The 26,977-nt window shown below is 42.3% G+C and overlaps 1 protein-coding gene across 1 annotated transcript; it reads left to right on the forward strand.

The window, feature by feature from the left end:
* Window positions 1-1,021: 1,021 nt before the first annotated feature.
* Window positions 1,022-25,684, forward strand: LOC142498123 (L-amino-acid oxidase-like). Its single transcript, XM_075606630.1, is given in 7 exon segments — window positions 1,022-1,085; window positions 5,710-5,918; window positions 8,113-8,225; window positions 9,397-9,598; window positions 12,123-12,197; window positions 23,379-23,515; window positions 24,844-25,684. Coding segments are annotated over 7 exon segments (1,641 nt in total).
* The last annotated feature ends 1,293 nt before the right edge of the window (window positions 25,685-26,977 follow it).

Here is a 26,977-nt window from a genome sequence, read left to right on the forward strand (position 1 = left end):
GCGCGGCCAAGCAGCTTTGCAGACTGCTTCTTCCCCCCAGCCCGCGGCGGCATGAAGCTAGCTGGCGGGGAGGCGGCAGGGTAGGTGGGAGTCACGTGGTTAGGGCCGAGTCCCCCCCCCCCCGCACGCCAACCGGGCTGCCAGCAGTGGGGACCTCCCGCCCGGGGCAGCGATCGGTGGATCGAGGGGGAAGGGGACAGGAGGAGGGGAAGGGGACAGGAGCAGGGGACAGGCGGAGGGGAAGGGGACAGGAGCAGGGGACAGGAGGAGGGGAAGGGGACAGGAGCAGGGGACAGGCGGAGGGGAAGGGGACTGGAGCAGGGGACAGGAGGAGGGGAAGGGGACAGGAGGAGGGGAAGGGGACAGGAGCAGGGGACGGGGACAGGAGGAGGGGACAGGAGAGCTGCCGCGGTGGGGAGTAGGGAGCTATGTAAGGACCAGGGGGATCGCAGGGAAGGAGCAGAGGGCCCGCAGCATGGCGTGTACTTACTCTTGATGTCCGGGCAGAAAGAATGGCCGCTCGTTGGGGGCGGGCTCATATAGAGCCTGGCCGCGCGCCCAGAAATCCTGGGAGCGCGCGCCAAACAGCAGTCAGGTAGGGAGTTTTTTTTTTGTTTTTTTTAAGCGCGAGCAGGGAAAATGCAGCGCGAACGGGGGAAATTTAAAAAAAAAAACACGTGTGCTGCTTGGGCCAATATTTACTCGCCTGGGGGATAAATCCACCTGCCCCGGGCGAGTAAATGTATAGGATTGTCGAACACTGTGTATATATATATATATATATATATATATATATATATATATATATATATCTATATATATATATATCTATATATATATATTTCTCTTTTGTTGTTACAGATTGTATTCTATGTTAAGACATTAGGGAAATGCTCAATTGAAATATTCTTGTTTAATATTTAATATGTCTAGCAAACTAAAATGTAACACCCATGGACCGGGATTCACTAAACTCCAGTTTGGGGTATCAGAGTTTGATCCACGTTGAATATTGACATAGATGTCGGTTAATGTGGGATCAAGCTCCAGTGCATCTTATCAGAGCTCAGTGGATCTCCTGCACAGTGAGTTGCATTGCGTTCTATTACCCAGAATGATTTGCTGTAGGCTAACTATGGTGTTACATGTGATAGTGGATAAAGCATGATTTGGGCACCTGTAGAAAACATGCTAATGCATTCACAGGTTTCTTATATTTACTGTAATGTACATGCTGGAGTGTTTATGTACCTATCATAACTCAAATGTGTCTGGTGGAATAAATACTAAACAAAGATACAGTAGATAGTGGTTGAAAAGGAGGGGTGGCTCAGAGAAAAGGAGGGGTGGCTCAGAGAAAAGGAGGGGTGGCTCAGAGAAAAGGATTGATGGAGGGAATAAGAAATTAAAAAAATAAATGATAATATAATTAATAATATTGAGAACTTGGTAATGTTGCCAACATGTCCTTTAAAATAGGGACGCTCTTTCTGCCACGTTTACCCCTTTTTAAGGATTTTGGAATACTAGTTGTCTTTGGCACAAAGTTTTTATTTTATCTGTGTAGTTTTTATCTTTTAATATGTTCTCTTGTGGGACAGCTTTCCAGGCCTGCTAAGGCTGAAATATATTTTGCTGAATAATATATTATATGTTACACAAAAGATTAGCTTTTACATTTAAAATAAATGCACCTTAACACCAGGTAAATTTTTAAAATGCAATCACTTAAATAAACAAATAAATACACCGACGGTATATGGTCAAGTATTAGTACAGTCTACTAAAACAACGAGGATTATAATCCCACATTATCATAGTATCAAGTGTCAAAATTGAAAATATTAACTTGATGAATTGTGACATGCTCCACCTAACAGCATATCATATTATATCACCAGTCGTAGGCAATAGTTATCAAAAAAGAGAAAAAAAGATAGCGCACTGGGGGTTTGTTTATAATTCATGTCCCACCCAGATGCTATGTTGCAGCCATCTATTTAGGATTTTTGCAGCACCCATCAGGAGATTCATTTCTCTGTACTATAGGCAATAGTTACCATCGCTACTGCATTTGGTTAATGACTACAGGCGGTCCTCGTTTTACGACGTTTCGTTTTACGACGAACGGCTTATCCGACGCTTGTCAATGCATCCCTATGGCCCGTTTTACGATGCCCGAACGGCTTATCCGACGCTCTTACAACGCTTTAAAAAATTGCTACAAATGAACAACCAGACGGCTGCAGGCTAGGAAAATCATTCTGAACAGTCTGTGTGAAGGTTTGGTGGTGTATTTTAGGCCCTAAACCATGGCTGATCAAAGCAAAAAGCAAAGTGCTGTTACTCCAAAAAGGAATAGAAAATCTATAACTTTGGAGACCAAGCAAAACATAATAAAGCGCTCTGAGAAAGGAGAGACGAACACAGAAATTGGACGTGCCTTGGATATACCTCGCACAACTATTCTGACAATAATCAAAGACAAGGCAAGAATCCTGGAACAGATCAAGGGCTCAGCACCTATGCAAGGTACAACAATAAGGCAACGTGCTGGGCATATTGCTGAGGTAGAAAAACTCCTCATCATATGGCTGGAAGATCAATCCCAGCGTCATGTGCCCATTAGTTTAGCCTTAATTCAGGCCAAGGCTTTGAGTCTGTATGAGGACATTAAGCAACAGCATGGAGAAGGGACCACTGAGGAAACGTTCACTGCAAGTAAGGGCTGGTTTATGCGGTTTAAAGAGAGGGCAAACTTGCATAACATTAAAGTGACCGGTGAAGCTGCTAGTGCTGATGAGGAGGCAGCTAAAACCTTCCCTGTTACATTGGCCAAAATTATAGAGGACGGTGGCTATTGCGCTCGTCAAGTGTTCAATGTTGATGAGACTGGGCTCTACTGGAAGAAAATGGCCAGTAGAAGCTACATTGCAAAAGAGGAAAAATCTATGCCCGGGTTTAAAGTTGCAAAGGACAGGCTGACTCTTCTGCTTGGATCAAATGCTGCAGGTGATTTCAAGCTGAAACCTTTGCTTGTTTATCATGCAGAAAACCCTAGGGCATTCAAGGGTTATGCAAAGAGCACACTTCCAGTGATTTGGAAGTCCAACCGTAAGGCATGGGTAACAGGGAGCCTTTTTGAGGACTGGTTCCAGCATCAATTTATTCCGGCTGTGCAATTATATTGCATGAACTAGAACCTCGATTTCAAAGCATTGGTGCTCCTGGACAATGCTCCTGGCCATCCCGTGTACCTGGATGACCATCATCCAAACGTCATGGTGGTGTTCATGCCCCCCAACACCACCTCATTGATACAGCCGATGGACCAGGGGGTTATCGCTTCCTTCAAGGCCTACTATCTTAGGCGAACATTTGCCCAGGCCATCAGAGCAACCGCTGTGGAAGGTGGTCCAACCTTAAAAGAATTTTGGAAGGGTTACAACATTCTCCATGCAGTGAGAAACATCGGAGAGGCATGGAATGAGGTGAAACAATCCAATTTAAATGGAGTTTGGCGTAATTTGTGCCCTGATTTTGTGTCTGATGTCCAAGGCCTTACAGAGACTGTTGCAGAAGATACAGAAACTGTTGTGCAAATGGCCAGAGATCTCAACTTGGAGGTGGAAACCGAGGATATTGAGGAGTTGCTCGCCTCACATTCTAACGAGTTGAGCAATGAAGACCTCATGCAATTAGAAGAGCAAAAAATTGCTGAAGAGGAGGCCCACCAATCTGCTGATGTGCCACAGCCACGTAAATCATTGTCAAGCAAAATGTTGGCTGCGGCATTCAAGCACATTGATAGCGCACTGGCCATATTTGAGGACAATGACCCTAACATTGAACGGAGTTCAACAGTCAGTCGTAGGGTGTCTAACCAAATCAGCTGCTATAGAGAGATCTACACGCAGAAAAGGAAAGGACCTGTCCAGACTTCAATGAAGAGATTCTTCAAGAGGCCGAAACCTTCAACTCCACCTACATCACCTCCAAAAAGTCCGTTGTCTGTTGAAGATTCCCCCCCCCCCAATCATCTTCCTCCAATAATTGATGTGTTTTTTTTTTGCTCATATACATTTCTGTACAGAATACAGCATAGTTTTATTTTTATAGTTTTATTTTACAGTTCTGGAATCAATAAATATAATGTTTCCATCATAATCTATGTGTGTGCTGCATATCTTATTGCTTGAGTAACATTTTCTGTGTATTTTAGCATTAAAAATGCCTTCAGGAACGGAACGTTTGATTTAAACAGTGTTCCTATGAGAAAACGGGTTTCGCTTTTCGACGCTTCGCTATCCGACGCCATTTTGAGTAACGCATTGCGTCGGATAACCGAGGACCGCCTGTATAGCTAACAATGATATGCATTCATGCGAGTCTATTCTTGAAATAGTACTTTCCTCATATACTGGATTTTAGCTGGATGTTCTTGATGTAAGATTCCTAGCGTGTCTCACTTTTTTTGTTACTGCGAATTGAAGAGAATATGTACGTGTAAGCCTGCGCTTATAGTGCCATAGATGGCGACGGCGACACGACGGGTGATGTCACCCGTCGCCACAGGCGAAAGTTATATTTCGCTGGGCGGCGACATCGCGGGTTTCCTGGCATTTGATTGGTTCAAGGGCTGTCACATGAGGCGACAGCCCTTGAAAAATCAAATTTGGCTAGCTACCAGTTTTCGCGACGGCAGCGTCGCTCCGTCGCATTGTCGCATTACTATAAGCGCACGCGGCGACAATGCATTTGTTTTCGGGCGATGTTGCGTCGCTGGCACTATAAGCGCGGCCTGAGAAATATTTAATGTTGCTATGAAATAAAGAAAAATATCTTTCTGAATTTCTGCACACTTTGGGCCTCATGCAGAGAGCAGCGCTAACAGGGAAAGCGGCATGTATTGGCGAAATCTGCCTTTAGAAAGGCAGAAAATGGGGAGTTTTAAAAAAAGCGCCATTTTTTTTTCTCAGAATCTCGCCGCGCGGCTGGAGAGAACAGAAATCTCTCCAGTCTTGAAAACGGCCATATGCAGAGAGCAGCGAACGCCATCTAGTGGCTGTAGGCGGCAAAAAAATGGCGCGATTTTCAACATTTTTCCTCTCCACCAAGCAGCTGGCGCTCCGCGGCCGGTGGAGGAGAAAAAAAATAATTCTTTCCCACTAGTTTCAACAGCGCTCATAGCGCTGGTTGAAACTCTCCATATGCAGAAAGGCTTGTAGATGCAGTTTTATGCCCTTTCTGCATATGGAGAAAAAAACTCTCCAATAAAGCTAAAAAAAATTCCCCTCTCCAATTCTAAATAGCGCTGCTCTCTGCATGAGGCCCTTAGCCCTTTAGCCCATTCAGTTACTGCAATGCATTAAATAATTTACTTTACATGGGAACCGACTCTTCTCCAACATGTAATATAGGTGTAATGAACTCTTTCAGAATTTACTTCTATAAAATATCGTCATCCTACGTAATCATTCACTTTCATTTATTTTGTGCAAATAAAAATCTGAGATCCGGGCATGTACGGAAATCTCTGGAGAATGTCAGCGAGTTGTTTGGAAATGAGAGTTATGAAAGAAGCTAGGAAGCGGACACCTTATACACCAATGAACAATACGGTACTTTTATGAAGGGAGGAAGACAAGATTAGGACATGACAAAATATGAGGACAGATGCTTAATTATTTCATTGACTCCTTTTTTTAGTGCTGGTTACAAAATGTTTGATTTGGGCAACTGCTTACTCAGAAGAGAATCCACTGAGCAAATGTTTTCAGGACAAAGACTACAAGGAGTTATTGAGAATAGCACGCCGGGGTCTCAGCAAGACATCCCACCCAAAGAAAATTGTGATTGTGGGGGCAGGAATTGCTGGATTAACTGCAGCTAAAGTGTTGGAAGATGCAGGGCACAAGGTATGTGGGCAAGTTCTAAGAAATATCATTTAACCTAAAAAAATCACAAGGCTAAATACTACGTATGTAAACGTGTTTGCAATTTGAGTATATAAAAATATAGATTTGATCATTGGAGATAAAGCTGCTCTAGGAATACAGGTCTCTGATATCCCTTCTCCCCTTTGTTGTTCAACCAACAGAAAGTATGCTTAGCATCTGCCATATTACAGGGGTGGCCTACTCCAGTCCTCAATGGCCACTAACAGGTTAGGTTTTAAGGATATCCCTCCTTCAGTTATTGACTGAGCCACTGATTGAGCAACTGCTCTGAAGCAGGGATATCCTTAAAACCTGACCTGTTGGTGACCCTTGAGAACTGGAGTTGTCCACCTCTGCAATATTACATAGACTTTCCATGGGTTGTTAGCATTGTAACTTATATAGTAAAATACAAATACTGATTTCTTCAGTCATTAATGTTGGACTCTCACAGCTGGTTTGCTTCCTCTCAAAAGTTTCAGTAACGTAAGAAATATGTGTGTCATAACCACGTTCCCTTAAATATACTTGTTAAAAGATAACCCTTATCCAATTTAGCAATGCAACATTTGATTGAATTTTTAGAAATATATTACATTTATATTGTACCCCACAAAAATACAGGGAATATCCTTAAAACAATATTTATATGGGAAAATAATTTAGAAAGACAAGCTGTATTAGTATGATCTGTTTTTATTCTTCTAGTTGTGTGACTCATACAGTACTATGAGTTTATAGACTTTGGAGGAAGTCATTTTCCCTCTATCTACATCCTTATTTGCATATTGGGTTCAAACACTTTGTAGTGAAGTATTTCCTGATTTTCCTTTTTCGTTTTCTCTTATCAGTTTTAGAAGATAACACCACAATACTCATAGGAAAACTCTGAGATAAACCTTATTTAACCTGAGAAACATGGATTCATGCAGCATATATACTGTACAGTGGTGTGAAAAAGAAAGTACACCCTCTTTGAATTCTATGGTTTTACATATCAGGACATAACAGCAATCATCTGTTCCTTAGCAGGTCTTAAAATTAGGTAAATACAACCTCAGATGAACAACAACACATGACATATTACACCGTGCTGTCGCCAGCACTATAAGCGCAGCCTTAGACTAGATCATATTCTCTGTGAGGTTAAATTACAATAGAAAACTTATTTAATAAGAACATCTCTTTGAAAACAAAAAAAAGATATGAAGATATATAGGGCCATATTTACTAAGCAGTCATCTGCCATAAGGCACTTTCTGTTGCTTGAATAACCTTACAGACCATTTGAGGTGTCTTATGGCAGAACACTGCTTAGTGTTATTGGCCATAATCCTTTACGTTAAAAACAACATTGCAAAGCAAACACCGAGAGAAATACCTAGTGACCCTATGACATACAGAGTATGTCATGCTAGAAATGCTTGTTTTCCAGAGGAAGATCGCATTCACCGCTCCAGTGGAGGGGTGAATCGAATCGTAAGAGAAGTAGAGTATCCTTCACTTTCATTCACATACTGGGGGGCGTTCCCCCCAAAAACGTGATCGCTACCACAAGCAATCATTGGGTTGTGCTCCAGAAGATGGGTGGCATTCAGGTGCAGCCAGTTTTCAGTCATTCAAAGGGTTAAACAGGAAGGTAAATAATCAAATATATTTACTATCCCAGTCTAGTATAAGTTACATTTAAATGAATAAATGAATTAATAATAATTTATTGAATCTACATCTCACACCTCTCTCCCCTCTCTCTCTCTCTACCTTTCTTCTCCCTTCCATCATGAATGGGAGGGGAATTTTGTTTTGGAAGGGAGAAATCCTGGGAGAGACGAGAAGGAATCAAAAATTAACCTTGGAATAAATTGGACTCGGAACCCCAAAGTTTGAGGGGGGGGATGCGGATTTTCAGGGATCTGGTCTTCATCATTTCCACTTTTTATGTTTTCCATTATAAACTAAATGTTAAAATCATTCAGAAAACACACAATGCTCAGTTTGTGAAGACAACCACGGAGTACTCTAATGCTAGAGGTGTTAGGGGAGAGAAATGTTTCAGAAATACAGTTTGATCAAGATCTTTTTTCCATCTCCCAAAACAGAGCAAGAAGAAAACATTAAAGATATTTGATGAGTTGCGTATAATTTTCTAACTCTTTTAAATTTTGCGTCACAGATCACTCTGTTGGAAGCAAGTGAACGTATAGGAGGGCGAATACACACATTTAGGAATGAGAGTGCTGGATGGTATGCAGAGTTGGGTGCTATGAGGATACCTAGTTTTCACAAGTAAGTCTTGACAGAGAGTTCATGTTTGTGAATTCTAATATGGAGAACTTTTGCTTTCCATACAAGGATAAAAAAAACCAGTTTGTGACATTTTCAGATGAAAATCCCCATAGACGTCAGTAAAGTTTCCTGGACAAAAAGGACCTGAATGGCTGCTTTGGCATATGTAGTATAAAACCCTAGTGGGCTTATTTTAGTAGCTCCGAAGTTGTTCACAAGAAGCGCAATGAAATGTGAGAAAAAACAGTATTCTTTTTACAAATCACTTCTTCTAAACCCCTTCTAATAAAAAAGTGACAAACAGCATGGGTTAGCAGCCAATCCACCTGGATTGTGCTTGCTTTAGAAGTGGAATAATGTGGTGCTTACTCCATCCCCAGTCTGATTTATGGGTTTTGCCAAACCCATATTTCAGGCTCTAGATGTAACTTGCAATAACAATCTCTTGAGGTGGCGTGAATAAAAAGTGATTTTTTAAGATGCGGTTTGCATAACGGAGCTAAAAATGGGCAAAAAATGTGAGCTCGAGGCTTTTTTGACAAACCTTTCAGATTGTCAGAGCAAGAAGGAAATCGCTTCTAAAATAGTATTTTAGACATGGATTGGATATGCGAGAAGAAAGCATGCCAATCCATTTCTAAAGTGCAATTTAGAAGTGGTTTGTCATACTTTGGAGCATCCAGAATAGGCCCCTATGTCTGATGTATACAACAAAAGACAAAAATACCCAATGCTACATCCAATGTGACAAAACACATAGTTAAATACAATGTTAGTATTCTCATGAGAAAGGGTTATTTAGTTAATCCCATTGGCCAAAGTCTACAGCCACTTCACGGCATGACCAGTATGCAGGTAACAAATCTCATTTACCTCTGCTGTTGAAGGAGAATGGTCTCAGTGGACCTGTCCTGCACAGGTACATGGGTATTTGTGTCTTTTGATGTATACATTTGACCATGCGCAGTAGCACTCCTTTTGACACAAATATATATATACATGATGTAGTGGGCTCTGGGGTTAGAGCTTGCTGGAATTGTGTGTCCCATAAGTCTGTTGTAGTGTTCTATCTGTAAAATTGTTTCTTATGGAACAGCTGCTCAAAGTACTGTGCACCATCAACTCTTCAAGGGTAACCTTTATGTACTTGTATTTTTCATTCTTTGATTAGGCTAGTTATGACGTACATTGCTAAGTTCCATTTGAAGGTCTCTGAGTTTGTTGAATACAACCCGAACACGTGGTATGCAGTAAATAATGTCCTAAAAAGAACCTACGCTGTGAGCGATAACCCAGACCTGTTGTTTTATAAAGTGAAGAAAAGTGAAAAAGGAAAGTCTGCAGAACAGCTTTATCAGGAGTCTTTGGCCAAGGTAATATATACTTACATAGTGTCGGCCAGCGCATCCAGACCCTTGTCAGGTGAGTTATGACAAATATGTCAAAAAATTACAGAAAAACATAAATTCCTGTCCATTTTTATTTGGGCTTCCTATAGATTTGGTCGGCACATTACATGGCTTGAATAACTAAGCCCGGAATGAGCTAAAGTACAGGATCAATTGATTCACTGAAACACAGTTATTTGTTCCTTTAGGGCTCATCTAATTCTGCATTGTGAAGCCGACAGTGGTTTCAAACCATTTACAGGTAGTTAATGGTTGGCCCAAAAAAGGGATAAAAAAACAAGTACTGCTAAAATAAGAACACCGTGAAAATATCTACATGTCCTTCCAAAGGTCCTGCTTAATTTACTTAATTGGCATGTCATACAGTGTCATACTGCAGACAAGGATTCTGAGTAGTAATGTGCAAGTGAGCACACAGCAAAGACTTGAAGATAAGAAGCATCTGCCATAACGTTGTTGAAATGAGCTCTAAAATTATTGGATTGAAGGAACAGCAAAGACAGAGCCCATGAGTACATTCTCCCATTCCCCTCGTTGTCATACAGTAACAGACAAGGATTCTGTAAAATATACAGGTATATTCTGTAATATATGAATGACCCTTAGAGGTTCAAATGCTTGTAACATATCAACTATTTGTTGGTCCAATAAAGGTTATCATACCACCTACTCCATCTCCTTCATTTGCTACTACATGGAAGAAAGGACCAACATTGCTACCCACCCTTCTTTGCCTGCTGCATAATATAGTACAAAATAAACACATCACTCCTTAGTGGGCTGAAGTGGCAGATCAGGCCGTTTTTGGTCGTTAAAGTTAAGAGGGAGTTTGACCTCCTCATCTATGTTGACACAGGCCTGGACTTGAACCTGCAACCTCTGTATAATGTTTTTTTAAACATTTTTTATGAATCTTGGTGAGACCAAATGGAAAACATAAGTCTTTCATTTTCTTTGATTTACTTTTTGAATGCTGACCCAGTATGGTTTTTGTATAGTTGCTGTTTAAGCCAGATAGTTCCTGTTTCCTGTTACCAGATCAATTGTGCCTAGCGCCTTTGATGCCATTCTGCCTGAATCATTCCATCTGACTTGCTTTGGCCTGTGCCTGCTTGACGACTCTACCTGCCTTGCCCAGTGCCTGCTGCATGTCTTGACCTGTGCCTGCCTAACCAGTCTATTCACCCTCTGCCGGCCTTGACTCGTGCCTGTCTAATCCTGCATCATCCTGTTACTCCTGATGGTGTATTATCTGGACTGCCGAGCTCCAGCCACTGGAATCTACATCGCCATATAAAGCCCACAGCAACGGGCCGACACGTATAGAATCAGCCCCTTAGTCTCTTGTTAATTTTAAGCATGGAAGATTCCCACATGCCTCCTGTATTACACAACATGTCCAGCTTGTTATAATGAGGAAGTAAAATCAAGTCTAAAACAGCACATTTGTTTTTTTTACTCCTTTTTGGGTGAGATTCTGCACTGGGAAATAGTTGGAAATCAAAAACAATAAGATGTCAGTGAGTAAAACACTGTGGCAGGACAGGTATAAGAGAGATAAAGAAAATATTAAAGTGTATCTGCATGCCACCCACAAGTCCCCAAACACCTGCTCTTATTCATCCCATTGTCACATGCCATACAGTAGTTAAACTGCCGTAAAGGATTCTGGGTAGTGGCATTCAAATAAACACTGTATGAGTCATTTTTTTGTATAGCTTTGTATCCATTGTAATCATGGATGTTTAACCACCTATTTATGATAGGGGTTGTGTCACTTTTCTACCCCCCATAGCCTTATTATGTCTGGGTGCTATGGGAAATGCTTTCTTGCATTTTTTCATCTCTACTTCCATGAGATTTCCCACCCCCAATGTTTACGTGACAGGGAATACAGATAAGGGGAGGCCTGGATAGAACAAAGGCTGTGCAGAATGTATAGTGAGAAATTAGAGAGAAAATGCACCGTTGAGAGCAAGGTATGGACGTGTAACTCTTGAAGCCATGGAGATGGTTATTAAATCTTGTATAGTTTGCTACTGGATAAAGTATAACGTCTATTTAGTACCACGTGAAATAAGTGTACAGAACTACAGTATTGAGTAGTAGTAACAAAGGACAGACAAAATAATTGTAAGTGGGAGAACATGGCCAAATTCTAATGGGACATAAAATCAGCAAGTTTCATGCAGTGGGTTGATGGTGCTATTATCTATCATAATGGCATTCGTATAGTGATTAGGAGAACAGCCTCAACATATTGTGTTAGATTCAGTAAAACAATGTAAATTCTAAAGAGTGCAAGTAGATGGAAATATTTTGCCAACATGTTTTTATAGGATATGGAGATCTTTCGACTTTAGTTATAATTAGTCTAGTTACACTGACATCACATGTTTACTATTTATGTGTTTGTCGTTTAAAAGGGCAAAATAAAATGTTTAAAAAACCTATAGCCTTTGTACCCTAAATATTTTTCTCCTTTTAGATTATAGATGATTTAAAGGCCAGTAACTACAGCTGCAAGAAAGTAATGAGCAAGTATGATGCATACTCTGTAAAGGTAAAACTTATTTTAGACTATTATCTATATTTTAGATTATGATTCCAATATTATTTCAGTTATGCAGTTTCTTTATCTAAGGGGTTGTGGTTTTATCTCAGCTGCTATTGTTATTCATGTGTAGATAGAAAGTTATGTCTTATCAGTTCTTCTCTGCAGGAGTGGACAGCAACACATTGCGAAATAAAGTGGACACGTATGTAGCCCTCCCTGTCTGGCTTTTATAGAGATTACATTGGTGTGTACTGTATGGCTACCCTGCATGAGTTACCTTGACTCAGGTGCCGTATTCACGAGGCTGAGTGAAGAGGTAACAAGGTTGTGGAATAATGGGCGCCAGGAACTTTTGTCATACAACAGTCTTTTATTCAGGTCCCCAGGCACGGGGGCCACACACCATACTTTATACAACGTTGTAATGTTTCTTTATTGTTATCAATGCTTTAGGTGCTTCCATGAATACCCACTTTTAATATTCAGAGGGAGGTAAATATCTTAGTTGCTTAATTGTTCTGAGACCCGGGCCCCCCTTCTGTTTGGGATACCCCTTTGTATTAACATAGTAATGCGGGTCCCATTGGGACTGCAAGCGGGTCCTGTACAAATGACCGCAAAATCTTTTGTCACTGCGAGAACTGTCACTTCCCTGCTGCCGCAGATCCGTAGTTAGAGCTAATCCGCCGGCACCCAGGAGTCCTCGGTACTGAGGCCCTCTGTGCCATACTGTTTGCATACTTCAAAGCTTATTTTGGACCCTTAGGGGGTCATGCACTAAGCTCCGTTAAGTCACTTTTAGAGCGCAAAGTGCTCTTAGAACGTGATGTTGCGCTGAACACGAGGCACTAAGCCACGCAAACAGGCACTTTGCACTCTAAAACTGACTTTTTTCAAGAATTTTTTCTAAGTCCAACTTTGCTCGTTCGTTACCCTGTTTGCGTTAAATTCTGCCCTTAAGTGGGATGCACTGAGCAACGCAACTTTAGCGTACGTGAATGTTGCGTTGATCAGAACACGTCAGCTCAAGGTAGACGCAAAAAAAGCTTTAAATTTTTGCATGCGCAAAACACATACAACAGGCCGGCGGGTGTCCCCGGCTGACCCTGCGAGGGTCCCCGAGGGAGCCCGGGGGTCGCGCGGGTGTCCCCGGCTGACCCCGCGGGAGTCCCGGGGTACCCGCGGGCCTGCGGTACCAATGTTGCGCCTCCAAAAATAATAAACAATCTTTATAACTAAATACACCCCCCTAACACATACAATACAGTAATGGGCAAAATTACTATTATCCACATATGGATAATAATGCATTTGCCCATTTTAAATACATATAAATTACAATAAATACAGTCAATATACAGTATATTACACTTACCTTTTACAGGCACCCACGATGAAGGTCGTCTTCATCCTCATCTTCATCCTGCCCATGCCCCTCCGGTGCTGCAAAACATACACAAGAATAAAAACATCCAATGTAATGTCCCCTAACCCCTTAATCACCATAGCGGTTATTAACCGCTATAGTCATTAAGGGGTTAACCCACCCTCACCCACCACTCAGGGGGGCCTACATACCCTCCCCCACATGATTTATTATTTTACATACAAGGATAATACCCCAGGCCCACGGGAGTCCCCGGTGGGCCTGACGGGTCACCTCACAGACCTACAGGTGCCCAGCATCATGTTTCACACAGGGTCTGGAGGCCTGTTGGTGGGTCCCGCCAGGCGCCATGGTCCACCAGGTGGTCTCTGCGGGTCACCGTGGGCCACAATGGGGTTTCCACGGTAGGCCCGCGGATGTCTGGGGGGCCCCGGGTCAGACCCATAGGTGTCTGAGGGGCCTCGGGTGATTCCCACGGGGGTCTGGGGACCCACGGGTGGTCCCCACGGTTCTTCCCCGCAGATGTCCCCTGTGGACCCGGCAGCCTGGTACCCATGGAAAGCCCTAGGAGACCTCAGGTGGTCTCCAGAGGTCTCCCGCAAACCAAAAGGAACCAACCCTGTATGTAAAAAAAATAAACCTGACCTATACATTAAATACATTAATCCCCCCCACCCCCCCCAACACATACAGTACAATAATGTGCAAAATAACTATTATCCAGATATGGATAATAGATTATTTGCCCATTATGAAACACATAAAACATGCATAAATCAAAACATGAATTCTTAATCTTAAAATCACCACATTGCATGTTACAATAAATCCAGCAGCAATTGTAAATATAAAACAACAAACCAGCAGCTACACAAATGTATATGAAATGTCACACAATTGCATTGAGTGTGTACATGATGCAATTAATCTGTGCATCATGTAACACTATGCAAAATATATGAAACAATAAAATATACTATGAACAATGTCCCCAAACCACCAATGCCATCATGAAAATCAAATAGAAACAAAGCAACATCAATACAATTACCATCAATCAATTAATCCATTTCCTAAACCAATTACAATACAATACAAATCAATTATACAATTCCATATTCAATTCCTAAAGCTAAACCATTGCCAAAAGAATTCTAATTGAAAGTAACCACCATCATTCTAATCTAACTACCAGAAATTAGCCATTAAAAATAACCTGTAACTAAATACAAATTACATTATTCACACAGCCCACATTGCGTCTTGGACGCTATAAAGATGGCGGCAACACTGGCACCCGATGCCCCATACCGGGGCCTGTAACTCGGGAAGCAGGGGGTCTCTGAGGCAGAAATCAATGCGGTTCAGCTCAGGGGACCCCCTGCTCCCGCACAATATTATTAAAATGTACATTAATGCTGCTTCAATACCATAGCGGATAGCCGCTAAGGTAATGAATTATTGTTTATTGTTATTTGTGTTTTAATACTAGTGTAGATGTGCAGGGGGTCTCCGAAGCTGAACAGCATTGGTTTCAGGTCGAGGACCCCCTACTTCAGGAGATACAGGCCCCTTTATGGGGTGCCAGTATCCCCTGCAGAATGTAAATGTCCCGGTCACGTGACGCGGGATCTTGAAAGTGCAGGGGATACCGGCACCCCATAACGGGGCCTATATCTCTTGAAGTAGGGGTTCCTCGGACCTGAAACCAATGCGGTTCAGGTCCTGAGACCCCCTGCTCATGTACACTATAATTAAAATGTATGTATTTAGTGTACGATCGTCTGTAACAGCCTTGCATGGAGATACAGAATCTCCATGCAAATGTTACATGCGGCTTTTTTTTCTATCAGCTAGCGTACGTGAAGGTTAAGAACGCTAGCAGGGGGAAAAAAAGCAACACGTACGCTGTGGGTGTTTTGAGCTATTTTGAGCAGGTACGTTAAAAAATGGGTTCAAGGCCTTAGTGAATCGCGTCCCCGGCCTCACTTTTTAAACGAACCTGCTTTTTTGGAACATCAGAACGCAAAGCCATTGAGCTTAGTGCATAGCACCCTTAATCTTCTTCTGGGATCCTGACTTAAAGGGGGCTATGCACTAAGCTGTGATAAGTTGTTTTAAGAACGCATAGTGCTCTTAGAACGTGATGTTCCGCTGAGCGCGAATCACAGAGCAGCGCTAACAGGCACTTTGCGCTCTAAAACTGACTTTTTTCAAGAAATTTTTCAAAGTCCAACTTTGCTTGTACAATCAGTTGTTTGCGCTGAATTCTGCCCTTCTGCGGGATTCACTAAGCTATGCAAACTTATCGTACTTGAAAGTTGCGCTGAACAAAGCTCACCAGCTAAATGCAGGTGAAAAAAAAGCAGGACTTACAAAAATTTCTTTGTTTAAACTTTTGCAGGCACAACACCCATACAACAGGCTGGCGAGTGTCCCCGGCTGACCCCGCATGGGTCCCCGGCTGACCCCATGGGGGTCCCCGAGGGAGGCCGGGTGTCCCGCAGGTGTCCGGGGGTTCCATGGGTGTCCCTGGCTGACCAAGCGGGGGTCCCCGTGGGAGTCCCAGGGTCCCCGCGGTCCTGCGGTACCAATGTTGTGCCTCAAAAAAAATAAACAATATTTCTAACTAAATACACCCCCCTCCCCCTGCCCCCTAACACATACAATACAGTAATGGGCAAAAATACTATTATCCACATATGGATAATAATGCCTTTGCCCATTTTAAATACATATAAATTACAATAAATACAGTCAATATACTGTATTACATTATATATTACACTTACCTTTCACAGGCACCCACGATGAAGGTCGTCTTCATCCTCATCCTGCCCATGCCCCCTCCGATGCTGCAAAACATACACAAGAATAAAAACATCCAATGTAATGTCCCATAACCTCTTAATCACCATAGCGGTTATTAACTGCTACAGTCATTAAGGAGTTAACCCACCCTCACCCACCACTCGGGGGGCCTACATACCCTCCCCCACTAACCCCCCACCCCGTGAGGCCTAACCACCCTCAGCCACTACCCAGCCGGGAGGCCTACCCACATACCCTTGGGACCAATACCCCCTCCCCCCACCCCCAGTACCCACAATAAAAACCATACACTGACCCACAATAAACATCATTATATTTATTAAATACATAACCCACCCCCTGTGCCCCCCCATAAATACATTATTTATTATTTTACATACAGGGATAATACCCCAGGCCCATGGGAGTCCCCAGTGGGCCTGACGGGTCACCTCACAGACCTACAGGTGTCTGAGGGTCCTCGGGTGGTCCCTACGGGTCCGCGGTGCCCCCACAGATGTGGGGCCACCGGTTCTTCCCCACAGGTGTCCCCCGTGTGGACTCGGCAGCCTTGTACCCGTGGGAAATCCAGATGGAGAAGATACAGATGAAGACCCCCCTAAGGATTACAAATAGAAGAAAGAAGACACAGACACTTTTGGATTGCAAGGGTTTTTTTTTTTATGGTTACCTGGTTCCTGTTGTTGGATTATTTATTCGAGACATCCGGTTCAACGGGATTCAATGAGTGGTTCATCTAATGGTAAGTAAACAAAAGAAATGCATGTCATTTTATTTTTACGGGTTTTTAAAAAAAAAAATTCATCTCATCCATTTTTTTTTCATGTCCATTTATTGGCCCTGAATTTATGTATGTCACTGGATATACATACGTACAGGGATAGTCACTGGATTTATTGTATGTTTATTTTTAATGTTATTAAAAAAAAAATGCTCTTTTATTGCACCTGTATGTATGTATATAAACTATAGATGGACATACATACAGGTATAATAAAAACTTGTTTGCCTAATGTTTGCTTGCCTTGTTTTGGTGTTTTTTTTTAATTGTAATTTGCTGCTTTGTGTAAAAATGTGTTTGTAATGTACATTTTATGTTTTCAAATGTTATTTTAAAGGCTGTTTGCAATAGATTATTTCATTGGCTTATTTTTGGAAGTTAGATTTAGTCAGATGGTGGTTACTTTGACATAGATTATTTTCCAAAATGGTTTGTGTTTAGGATTAGAACTGTGTAATTGATTTTGATTGTAATTGATTTGAGATTGGATTAATTAATTGATGGTAATTTAATTCTGTTGATTTGCTTTGTTTTTATTTAATTATTGGATTTGTATCTTGTTTGGAATAGTTTATTTGATTTTGAGCATTGCTTGGCAAAGTATACATGATGCACAGATTAATTGTATCATGTACACATTGTCAAATTGAGTGTTTTAATTTGCATTTATTAGATATTCATTTGGCTTGGTGCTGTTTGATATTGGGAGATATTTGTATTTCTGCATGTATATCCATTAACCATTTCTTTGTATATTGGTTATTCATGCATACACTACCGACACACTTTATTAAAGTGTGGCCGGTACCGCAAGCCGGGATATTTCCCGGCTTGCTTGTGGCTGCCCCTCGGCGTGCCGCGCGTCATAGACGCGCGGTCACGCGTTTTCGGGAGCCTGCGCCCCCTGCACGCGCGTCCAGGGCTCCCCGAGGGAGCCCTGGTGTCCCGCGATCTGCGGGACGGCGGCAGGGGGTTCCGGGGGACCCGGCGGACCCGGTAGCGGTAGGGAGAGCGCCCTCCGATCGGAGGGCGCTCTTCCGCTGCTTCGGCACGCGCCCGTCACACTCGGGCGCGCGCCAGGCTACTGCTGCGGCCAAGAACGGGCAAATGCTCGAATAAACTTGGCCGCAGCAGTATATATATATATATATATATATATATATATATATATATATATATATATATATATATATATATATAGGCATGATGAAGCCACTGTACAAATGAATGGGTGAAGGGTGGGTATCGAGGCAGGGTGGCTTAACCCCATAATTACCTTTGTGGTTATGATCTGATAAGGTGATTAAGGGGTTAAGTGATATCACAATGTATTTGCTATTTATTTTTTTGGCTATGGAGGACAGAGGGCACTTGCTGATGGAGGTGATTGATATTGCTGAGGTTAGTAGAGATGTATTTAATTTATTAGGCTAGTTAATGTTTTTAATAATGGACAAATAATCTATTATCCATATCAGGATAATAGTTATTTTGCCCATTACTGTACTGTATGTGTTTAGGGGTGGTGGTGGTGGGGGGGTATTTCTTTCTTTAAATGTATAGGACAGGTTTATTTTTTTTGACATACAGGGTTGGTTCCTTAGGTCTGCGGGGACCACTGGAGACCACCTGAGGTCTCCTCGGACTTCCCACGGGTACAAGGCTGCTGGGTCCACACGGGGGACACCTGCGGGGAAGAACCGGTGGCCCCACATCTGTGGGGGCACCGCGGACCCGTAGGGATCACCCGAGGGCCCTCAGACCCCATGGGAACCACCCGAGGACTCTCAGATGCCTGTGGGGTGGACCCGGGGACCCCCAGACACCCACGGGCCCATCCGTGGAGACCCCATTTGGGGCCCACAGTGACCCACGGAGACCACCTGGAGGCCCACGGTGCCTGACGGGTCCACCCGTAGGCCTCCAGACCTGTTTGAAACCTTTTGATGGGCCACTATGAGTTCTACAGACACCTGCCAGGACCACCGGGGACTCCCGTGGGCCTGGGGTATTAATCCTGTATGTCAATGAATAAATCAGGTATTTATGGGGGGGCAAAGGGGGTGGGTTATATATTATTTATTAAATATAGTGCTGTTTATTGTGTTTAACAGGGGTGGGGGAAGTGGTTATTGTCCCCAAGCCAGGCTGGATAGGCCTCCCTGTGGGTAGTGGGTGGTTAGGCCTCATGGGGTGGGTAGTGGGGGGAGGGTGTATAGGCCTCCCGAGTGGTGGGTGAGGGTGGGTTAACCCTTTAATGACTTTAGCGGTTAATGATCGCTAAGGTGATTAAGGGGTTAGGGGACATTACATTGGCTATTTTTATTCTTTTGTATGTTTTGCAACTTAGGAGGGGACAAGGATGAAGATGAGGATGAAGACGGCCTTCATCGTGGGTGCCTGTAAAAGGTAAGTGTAATATGTATTTACTGTATTTATTGTGATTCATGTATTTAAAATGGGCAAATGCATTATTATCCATATGTGGATAATAGTATTTTTGCCCATTACTGTATTGTATGTGTTAGGGGCGGGGGTGAGGGGGGGGATGTGTGTTGTTTATTGGGGGCAATTGTCCCCAATAAACATGCTATTGTGCCTTAACCCCTTCATTGCCTTCCTTAGTGGATAGCTGCTAAGGTAATGAAGCTGCATTAATGTATTTTTATAAATAGTGTGGGAGCAGGGGGTCCCCTGAGCTGAACCGCATTGATTTCTGGCTCAGAGACCCCCTGCTTCCAGAGTTCCAGCCCCCGGTTTGGGGCATCGATGCCATTGTCGCCGCCATCTTTATAGCGTCCACGTCGCGTCTTGGACGCTATAAAGATGGCAGCGACACTGGCATCCGATGCCCCATACCGGGGCCTGTAACCGGGGTTCCCTGAGCCAGAAATCAATGCGGTTCCGCTCAGGAGACCCCCTGCTCCCGCACACTATTATTAAAATGTACATTAATGCAGCTTCCTTGCCATAGCGGATAGCCGCTACGGTAAGGAATTATTGGTTATTATTGTGTGTGTTTTGACAGTAGTGTAGATGTGTAGGGGGTCTCCAGAGCTGAACCGCATTGGTTTCAGCCTCTGGGACCCCCTACTTCAGGAGATACAGGCCCCGTTATGGGGTGCCGGTATCCCCTGCACTTTTAAAGCTTCCGCGTCACGTGACAAATTCTGCAGGGGATACCGGCACCCCACAACGGGGCCTGTATCTCCTGAAGTAGGGGGTCCCCGAGGCTGAAACCAATGCGGTTCAGCTCCGGAAACCCCCTGCTCATGTACAATATTATTAAAATGTATTTATTTTGTGTACAATCACCTGTACCAGCCTTGCATGGAGATGCAGAATCTCCATGCAAATGTTACAGGCGGCAATTTTTTTCCTATCAGCTATCGTACGTGAAGTTTCAGTGCGCTAGCAGAGGGAAAAAAAACATTGCACGCACGATAAGTCAGTTTTTGGCACGTCCGATAGAAAATGGGCTTAAGGCCTTAGTGAATCGCGCCTCCGGCTTCACTTTTTATCGGACGTGCAATTTTTTTCAGGCCAGCGCGAAAGCACAGAGCTTAGTGCATAGCCCCCAAAGTGTACTATCCCTATCTACAACATAATAAACAGCGGGCCTGGTCTAAGCTATTACTGTACTCTATAAATATTACTCATCCACTCTCCCCGAGGCTCCTTTACTTATGTCATCCTGGTATCTAAGCGTCTCGGACTTTCCCCTCCCTTTATAAGCTCTCTGTTATGTCATGATCCCATGACAAAACAGGGTGGAGCCCAATACACACTAACCATACTAGTAACCCTTTAGAGGGGGAGGGGTACACATAGGTGAGACAGAGATAAAAAAAAACACCTAAGGAATAATTTCATTGAAACATTGGTATTTCCATTATGTCATCTTTATGTTCAGTTAAAAAAAAATGTTACCCATTTATTTTCAGAGGGGCCAGCAACGCATATTGAAATGCATAGCTGGCTCCCCTGGTAGTGAAAGGGTTAAATAATCTATTTTGCAGATGATAGAATTATTACTATATGCCACATTAAACTATGGCAACTTCCAGCGGAGGTGATTAGCTGACTGAAGCCAAACAAATCCCCAGGCCCAGATGGACTTTCAAATTTATATTTCAAAATATTTGCCCGTCTTCTTATTCCCCAACTATAAAAGATATTTAACTCCATACTAGACGGCGCAGATTTCCCGAATACTATGTTATAAGGTCATGTATGTCTCATTCCTAAAGCAGGGAAATACCCTGCATGCTGTGCTAGCCACAGGCCGATGTCACTGATAAATGTAAACTTGAAGATCTTCTCAAAATTTTTGCCAACCGTCTTAATAGAGTATTAGTGAGATGTGTGGAGGGATAATCTTGCAGATGGAAACTCACATGGTTTCAGTGTACAGAAGGCATTTCAGAAATCAGTGGCTATTTTGCTTGATTGTGTCTGGAACTATGAGAAATCCCACTGTATACGGTCTGATGCGGAATATGTATACTCCAGATGAAGTCATCAATTGGGTCACGATATTAAAGTGAAAAGAGATATGCAACCATATTGTGATCCGAGATATAAATAAACTTTATGAACAAAAATAGAAATTGAACACTTACACAGTGTCCTAAGTATATAGGCACATAAAAATCATGATGTCACCCGTTTGGTTACTCTCCGCTCCCTCTGGCTTCGACCTCTCGATCGCGGCGCGCCACTTCCGGTTGCGGGGCGCTCGCCAGGACCCGGATGATGCCGATACGAGGAGGGTCTCTGCTTCTGTGGCTGCTTAGCTGGGGGCGGTACAGGAGTCCCAAGGTGACGTCAACTCTTTGCAACTTGAGTCAACTTGGTGTAATGCATGGGTGCGCAAACTATTGGTGCTGCGCCCCCTTGCCTGCTCTCTCTGGTGCTCCCGCCCCCTACCTTGTTTCACAGCGTCAAATGATGTAGCAGGGTCATGTGACGTCACACAGTGACCCCGCAGCGTCATGTGATGCCGTGTTGCTATGGCGACGCGTCACCACGCTTCTGAATCCCGATAAGTTGAGAGTTGCAAAGGCCTCATGTGATCCCCCGGCATTAAATTAAATGCCTTTTGAAGAGCGCTGCACCTATGCAACCGCCCGCACCCCCCCCCCAACCAGGAAAATCACACGCCCCCCAGTTTGTGCCACCCTGGTGTAATTAACAGTAGTGAACACCTAGCTATTTTTTCACATTAGGAGCTTACAATCAAATTGTGAAATTGTTCTGATATATCCACTTTTAAAATGGAAGCCAAAGATATGGCTGAACAATTTAGAGAGAGAGGATATAGTAAGACAAGCATAACAAAAGAGCATAAGAACACAATAGCTACATACAGTATAGAGAGTTCTTGCTACTGTAAATGGAAAAGTCGAAAAATTTAAAATCCTATGAATATATTTATTAGCCAATATGGTGGGTATTGGAATATGTAAAATCAATACTAAATACATTTATGGCATGTCCTGGCTCAAGATAAAGATTTGAATAAGATGATAGGTTAACGAAATAGTAGCTAAAAGATCCCTGAATTTGAGTGACCTATAGGTAAACAGCCATTTTGATGTATCAAAGTGTAATGAATCATGGCTAAACTAAATGATTGGTTCTTTTAAGTGTGACAATTACCTTTAGTAAAGTACATTTATTGAAGTCACAAAGGAGTTTTCTAATGGACTGTAAGGTCTCAGCCAAAGCATAAAATGTAAAGTTTCATAAAGTATAAGACAACAGGGGCAACAGTATGATCCGATGTGCACGCCCCATGTTGTATATCGGAAAAGTGAGTTGAGAAAACGGATATTTAAAAATAAAATTGATATACTGTATTTTTGGTAATTATTGAGTTTTTTTAAATTATACATTTCTTTGGTTAAAATATCTTATGTGCCCTTTATACCTCTACAAATATACAATATTTATACTCTATTTTAGGAAGGTTTATACAATATTTATACTCTTAAAAACTAACAGTATCTGAAATAAATCTACTTCAATGTCTGTGCGTATAGTAATTGCTCATATTCTGGTAATTTATTTCAATGTTACATCTTCCCCCAGAAATTCCTCAGTAGACAAAAACTGCCATTAACAATTTTCAACAGTTTTATGTCTATAGTGTATTTCTCATGGGATTTGCTGTTGGTTCCCGCAGGAATACTTCCTAAAGGAATCCAGCCTGAGTAGGGAAGCTGTGAGGATGATCGGGGACTTGTTGAACATAGAGAGCTTCATGTTTCTTTCTCTCCATGAAATACTACATATTCAAAATGATGTCAGTGACAAAGTCAGGTAAGTAGACATATGCAAAAATATTATGCGCTTTAGTGAATTTGACAAAGTTCACACAAATCGGCCAAAAAGTTTACTTCAATGCAAACTCTTGCAATAAGTTTGCTGAAGTGCTAAACGTCAATGTGCATGTTAGGTTCATTTAAAAAACCTTCCCTTTCAAAATGTAATCAAACATAAAAAATAAAAAAAAGATTAAACGTCACAGAGCTGCTATTTTACCATTAAAAAAAAAAAATAGGGAATTTTGAACAATTTGGGTTTGTTTGCTAGAACTTTTGGTGCCAAAAAATTGATCAAAATGTTTGTTCTGGCTCCTGCACACTGTGACTAGTGGTAGAGACAGGCAGTTTAACTCACTCCCCTTAGATGCACACTGAGGCCTTCTTTCTTTCTATTCTTTTATTGTAAAACAAACAAGAACAACAGATGAGGGGAACTATGGGTAAGTGTACAGGGAGATGGGGTAGAGACTGCACCTATTGGCTGCTGGCTCCAAAAGGAAGCACACTTTCCTGTGCAGACAGGAATAAGCACTGGGTATACCAATTAATAAAACATGGCAGGAAAGTATAGTGAAACCAACCAAGGTTTTAGCATAGGGTGGTTGCCAAGGCAACAGGCTCGGAGTATGGGATAGCTACATTGTAGCAACAATGTTGCAGCTTACAAAGAAGAGCAATGGCTGCCTCAGAACAGGGAAACTGCCATGCAGAGAGGACAATGTTCCAGGACAATGTTTGCTGTTTTTTCGAAATTCAAAACAGTGGCAATGCAAGTCTCTGCAAGGCCACACATCACTCAGGGAAACGGCATGTATAGAGCCTGTCTTTCCTGCCCCCTCTGGACTTTATGATGAAACTGGGTGCGGAAGTGCTCACAGATTATTATATGAAAAGATTTCTACAGTGTCTCATAGGTAAAGATACTTAGTCATACATGTCAAGATGAGAGTTAAGGATGGAGGTAGCTTGTCACGTTTCACATATTGTAATTAGGGACAGCTCTACTTCTATATTCACTTTTTTACTTTCTAAACCTGCCACGCACCAGTATAGTATCCCAATTTCCAAAAGGATACCAAACTTCACATCGATTGCTGGTAATCTTGCTGATAAAATATCATTTTAGACATGTGCAGTCCGATAAACAGATATGCAGTTCATTTCATGTATAAGGCAGAGCACAATAATTACTTTTATTACAAAATGATTAGCCGAAGTATATCTCTTGCAACCATAACATATAATAATATGATTAATATTAATATGTTACCATACTATACCCGTCATAAACACTGATGACTCAAAATACCCTTTTTTATTTAGGTACTTGGAGATTATTGGAGGGCTTGATTATCTCCCAAAAGCCTTTTACCAACGGCTCTCTAGCACTGTCTATTTGAACTCAAGAGTGGTGGGAATCTCACAAAGGAACGACCAGGCATCTGTATTTTATCGGCAGCAGCACAAGCTGTTTAATATCAGTGCTGACTATGTTCTTCTCACTACAACTGCCAAAGCTGCCCAAGTGCTTCAATTTCACCCACCACTTTCATTGAACAAATTTGAGGCTCTCCGGGCTATCCATTATTCTGGCTCTACCAAGATCTATTTAAGCTTTCGTGTGCGCTTTTGGGAAGAGCAAGGAATTATGGGAGGAAAGTCAATCACCGATCATCCTTCGAGATATATCTACTACCCCAGCCACAGCTTCCCCAATGCAACTGGTGGAGTGATCTTGGCATCGTATACTTGGTCTGATGACTCTACAGTGTTTCTTGGTTTGAGTGATGAAGACTGCATGAAAGTAGTTTTAAATGACCTAGCAATGATCCATGGTGAGCACGTCTTCCAGCTGTGGGACGGGTCTGGAGTTGTAAAGAAGTGGAGTATCGACCCATTCAGTCTGGGGGCCTTTGCAGCTTTCACTCCATATCAAATGACCGATTATTCAAATGAGCTCTCCAAGAGTGAAGGGAGGATTTATTTCGCTGGGGAGCATGTGGCTTACCCTCATGGCTGGATTGAAACATCCATGAAATCTGCATTACGAGCAGCTAGGAATATTCATGAAGCCTGAGAAAGGAATCTTCCCGCTATCTTAAAAAGATGGAAAGACCTTCTAGTTACAATTTTTCACTCATTAACCTCAGTAGACAAACATTGACAACATGAGAATGTCAAATTGTATTATTTAGTGACCTTGTACTGGAACCAGTTTCTATATTTTCTCCCTGTTATGTGACTCCTGTCATTTCTCTGTGTATTGTTGTTACAATGTAACTTCCCCCCTTTGGCTTCTCAGCCGGTTGCCCTGACAAATCCCCTGTACTTCTTAGTGAGTTAAGCTGTCCAACCGTTTAGAAAATGTCTTTTTTTTTCTGGCCGGTTTTCGATATGTTTGCAATTGGTTTTTAGCATTGTCTGCAATACCGTCTAGAAACTCAAGTAGGTGATCGCGAGCTGTTGTCTTCAAAGTCTAATAGCAATTCAACCGACAGCCGCACATTTCTGTATACTGTTCATACTGTATACAGTAGTATGAGGCTCCTTAGCCATACACATAAAAAATATGAGGACACATACAGTACAGTACTGTACTGTATACAGGATACTAAAGGGAAAAGAAGTACAATATTACAAACATATAACGTTGCGTCTTCTTCCGAATATAAAATATTTTTATCTCGGATTATCCCGCTCATGCGGATACTGTATGCATGTCATCACATTTCTATATGTATTATTTATTAATCAATACTTTTGCTAGGCTTGCTCTTCTTTTCATACTGTTTTTATTTTATGCGCATTCGTGTATGTCTCATTGGAACATTGTTGAAACGCATAGGCATGTTACAGTATCACATTTCTGTGCTTTAAACATTATGATGACCTGTTGAAATTATTTATTTGAACTGATAATCCATCATACTGTACAGCGCTCTCCCCCTCGCCCCCGCACACACACACAAGGCTAAAGTATTTCTACTTCTTATCTACACCTCTCCCACACCATTCTTTTGTAATGGGTGGCTTTCTGGCTGTAATCTTACCGAGCCTGTCATCACATTTCTGCGCATGCGTGTATGACTTCCCAGGCAATTAGAATTAGATACATTACTGTAGCACATTAGAATTAATTAGAATTCATGAATATCTGCCCCCAATTAAATTTGAACCATTATAATTAAACAGATCAACCGCGGATCAGCCAGGTGCTGGGCGGTGCGACTGCGGCATGAATGCAGCATGAATTCGGCATGAATGCGGCATGAATGTGGCGAAGCACGTGGAATTTAGAAAATGCAACCGCTACCCCCCCCCGAGAAGTTTTAAAATAAAAACTGCCGCAGCAGTAGTACTTTTAATAGCAGTTTTTGGGTATGAGCAGTAGAGGAAATACATTTGCATATTAAAAAGATATTTAATTCAGGTATTTTTATAGTTATTTTGTCTTTTT

This window comes from Ascaphus truei, chromosome 6, assembly GCF_040206685.1.
Source record: "Ascaphus truei isolate aAscTru1 chromosome 6, aAscTru1.hap1, whole genome shotgun sequence".
Taxonomy (NCBI): Eukaryota; Metazoa; Chordata; class Amphibia; order Anura; family Ascaphidae; genus Ascaphus; species Ascaphus truei.